This window comes from Leptonychotes weddellii, chromosome 8, assembly GCF_054177405.1.
Source record: "Leptonychotes weddellii isolate Sample4059 chromosome 8, ASM5417740v2, whole genome shotgun sequence".
Lineage (NCBI taxonomy): Eukaryota > Metazoa > Chordata > Mammalia > Carnivora > Phocidae > Leptonychotes > Leptonychotes weddellii.
In genome coordinates this window covers 112,490,319-112,493,508 of record NC_138376.1, presented here as the reverse complement: position 1 = coordinate 112,493,508, position 3,190 = coordinate 112,490,319, and the positions used below count along the sequence as shown (strand labels likewise).

At 50.4% G+C, this 3,190-nt stretch overlaps 1 protein-coding gene across 4 annotated transcripts in view; it reads left to right on the top strand.

The window, feature by feature from the left end:
• The first annotated feature begins 1,382 nt into the window (after positions 1 to 1,382).
• EPM2A (EPM2A glucan phosphatase, laforin) overlaps positions 1,383 to 3,190 on the top strand; it is a 95,280-nt gene continuing 93,472 nt past the window's right edge. The window contains exon 1 of one of the 4 annotated variants that reach the window (XM_081829100.1): positions 1,383 to 1,756. In XM_081829100.1, the coding sequence (XP_081685226.1) occupies positions 1,456 to 1,756 (301 nt within the window). In that variant the 5' untranslated portion in view covers positions 1,383 to 1,455. The remainder of the gene's footprint in view (positions 1,757 to 3,190) is intronic. The other 3 variants (XM_081829097.1, XM_081829098.1, XM_081829099.1) reach the window with 3 other exon arrangements.

The window sequence follows — 3,190 nt, the reverse complement described above, 5'->3', positions numbered from 1 at the left end:
CATTTGGAAAGTTTACACACAGGCTGCGTAGCACAACACAAGATAGTCCTGAACTGTCAGCTCCTAGGGTCCTTGCATGGCCAAATGACTCTTAATTTCCTAAAATTAGTCTAAGAGTATTTTGTTAACAGCAATTTGAATAAACTGACTCACATGCCACCGTGATTTAATGTCTGCTTTGCTACTGAATCAGCCATGTTTGGCCAGCCTTGCTGTCTTAACATTTTTCTTTGTGTTTATCCTTAAGCCTAGCAACCAACCAAACACTGAACGGAATATCAATATTTAAGAGGAAAGCATATTAGTTTACTAACTGTTCCACTGAGAGACTGAGTTTGTAGGGTTTACATTTTTGTACTTCTTTTTGTTTTACTTATGATATTCTTAATGCATGAAATTTTGGCTCCCCCCTCCCCATTTTTCACAAGCTTTCAAATACTGGTAAAAACGTGAACTAGAGATATTTTATGTGTCTCTGGTTCGCATAAAAGATTGTTGTGTTAAGTGGTGAATATACAAATATAAGAACAGGAGAACAATTTTATTAAAGAATAAAAAAATAACAAATATGTAAACAGGAGGGATGGTGGTTATCTTACAGCTGTGACAAAAATTAAAGGCTTCTCCCCAACCATGTAAATAGGGTTTTTTTTTTGACCAAACGGCTATAAATCTGTATTTCTTGACACAAAAGCGTTTTCTTTACTGAAGGCAAATTTTAAACAACAGGTTTTATTTTTATGCCACCAAAAAAATTGTCACACATTTGTAATCATAGAATTATGGTCTTTGTTTTACCTCGAGAAGGACTTGAAAGTATTTACTCCAAACCCGCTTTACATATACTAAAAATAATAACATTTTTTGAAAAATGTAAGCGATCCTGTGTTATTTCAGGCATCGAATTGGACTAGACAAGGGAAAAGTAACCAGCGTTTTTTGCATCAGCTCTGGGTTCTGAATGGCGTCTCTTCCACCAGTCAGAGAAACCTTTAGAGTTAGCAGGGTCTTTCAAGATGGTTATTCTATACCCTCACTTTACAGATAAAGAACCGGAGACCTAGAGTAAGGGACCTGTTAAAGGGCCGAGGCTCCTCCTCCCTTCCCTGACCCGTTTGGACTCCCTTCTCTCCCCTCCGCCGCGTCCCCAGCCTCCCCGCGGAGCCGCGCTGCGCGAAGAGGCGGCCGGCGCGAGCAAGTGTCCTTCTCCACGAGAGGACACTTCTCCCAAGACCGCTGCCCGGCGCCACAGGCCCCCAGCTGGGCCAGTCCCGGCTCCTGGGCCGCGTGATGCAGCCCAAAAAAGGTGCAGCCTCGCACGTGTCCCCGCCGGCGCCCCGGCCTCTGGCGACCAGGCCTCCCGCGCCGCCGCCCAATCGCCGCGGCCGCCTCGCGCTCGGGCCACGTCCGCCGGCCGCGGGGGCACCGACACCCGGAGCTGCGCCGCCCGCCGCCATGCGGTTCCGGTTCGGGGTGGTGGTGCCGCCCGCGGTGGCCGGGGCCGGGCCGGAGCTGCTGGTCGTGGGGTCGCGGCCCGAGCTGGGGCGCTGGGAGCCGCGCGGGGCCGTGCGCCTGAGGCCGGCGGGCACCGCGGCGGGCGCGGGGGCGCTGGCGCTGCAAGAGCCGGGCCTGTGGCTCGGGGAGGTGGAGCTGGCGCCCGAGGAGGCGGTGCAGGACGGGGCGGAGCCGGGCCGCGTGGACACGTTCTGGTACAAGTTCCTGAAGCGGGAGCCGGGAGGAGAGCTCTCCTGGGAAGGTACTGGGAGCTGGCGTCCGCCCCGAGCGCGCACCGGGGGCTCCGGCCTCGGCCTGCGGCGGCCCGCCCGTGCCCGCTCCCCGGGCGCTTTGCCCGCTTCCCCGGCTTCGAAAGCCGCCCCGAGCTCCCCGGGCGCTCCGGGCTGACCCTGGGCTGCGGGCCAAACTGTCACCGCCCGCCGCGCCTCGGGCTCGGGAGGCGTCCCTAGATTCGTGCTGGGTCCCGGTGCGCCTGCCCGCGCCTTCGCTTTGTGACCCTCCGCCTCTTTCCCACACGCCGGGTTCCCGGGGTGTTTCCTGGCGTGCTAGCTTCGGGGCCCACTTTCCTAAGTCTCCCCACGCCCCCTGCCCCGGGTCCTCCCCGCGCCAGTCCGCGGCCGCCTGGCACGCCCCGCGGCTCGCGGGTTCACGCCTGAGCTCTGCCTTAGTGGTTTCTGTGTCCTCATTTCCACCCCCAGCTCGTTCACTAAGGAACGACCCAGCCGGTGAAGCTAGCCTGTTCTCTAATCCACGTGCCACCTAGTGTGTGGTGTTTCTTTTCCTTCTTAGATTTGAGAGTGAACCAGTGCAAAGACATTGAGTGTTTCTCTTTTTGGATTTTTGAATGTATTGAGATATACTCTTATTTCCTAAGATTTTTATAAAAATATGTGCTAGTTGTAAAAAAAAAAAAATCAAATTTCAAGGTAAAAAGTTGTTTCCTCCATACACCTTAAGCCCACTGCCTTCTGCCCAATATATGTATGTCTCTCTCTACCTATCATGTATGTATGTATCTCACACACAGATTTGTAATATATTATTCTGTATCTTGCCGTTTCTCGCTTAACGATATGTTGCGGGTTCTTTTTAGTGTCACTCCATATAGATGTATTTTATTTTTTAAAAGGCAACAAATTATTCTGTGTCTAACTAGTGCGCATTTAGGTTGTTTTCGTTTTCCTCTGTTATAGACTGTAGTAAGTAGCTTGACTGAAAGTCCCTGTATGGAGTTATCTTTGAGTATTTGGGAGTGTTGCTGTAGGGTAGATTCTGAGAAGTGAAATTGTTAGGTCAGAGTGTGACCATATTTTACATTTCAATAAGGACTGCCAAATTACACTCTGAAAAGGTTATACCAATGTAGATGCCCCCAGCGATGTGTGAATTTAGACAGCTCTTTCTTAAATGTGGTGTACAAAGCAGAGGATTGGAATATGTGTAATTCAATTGTTGTCTAAAGCTGATGAACGTCTCTTTAGAAGTATGTGCTATGGTGAGCGCTGTGAATTGTGTAAGACTGTTGAATCACAGACCTGTACCTCTGAAACAAATAATACATTATATGTTAAAAAAAAAAAAAAGAAGATAGTAGGAAGGGAAAAATGAAGGGGGGTAATCGGAGGGGGAGAGGAACCATGAGAGACTATGGACTCTGAGAAACAAACTGAGGGTT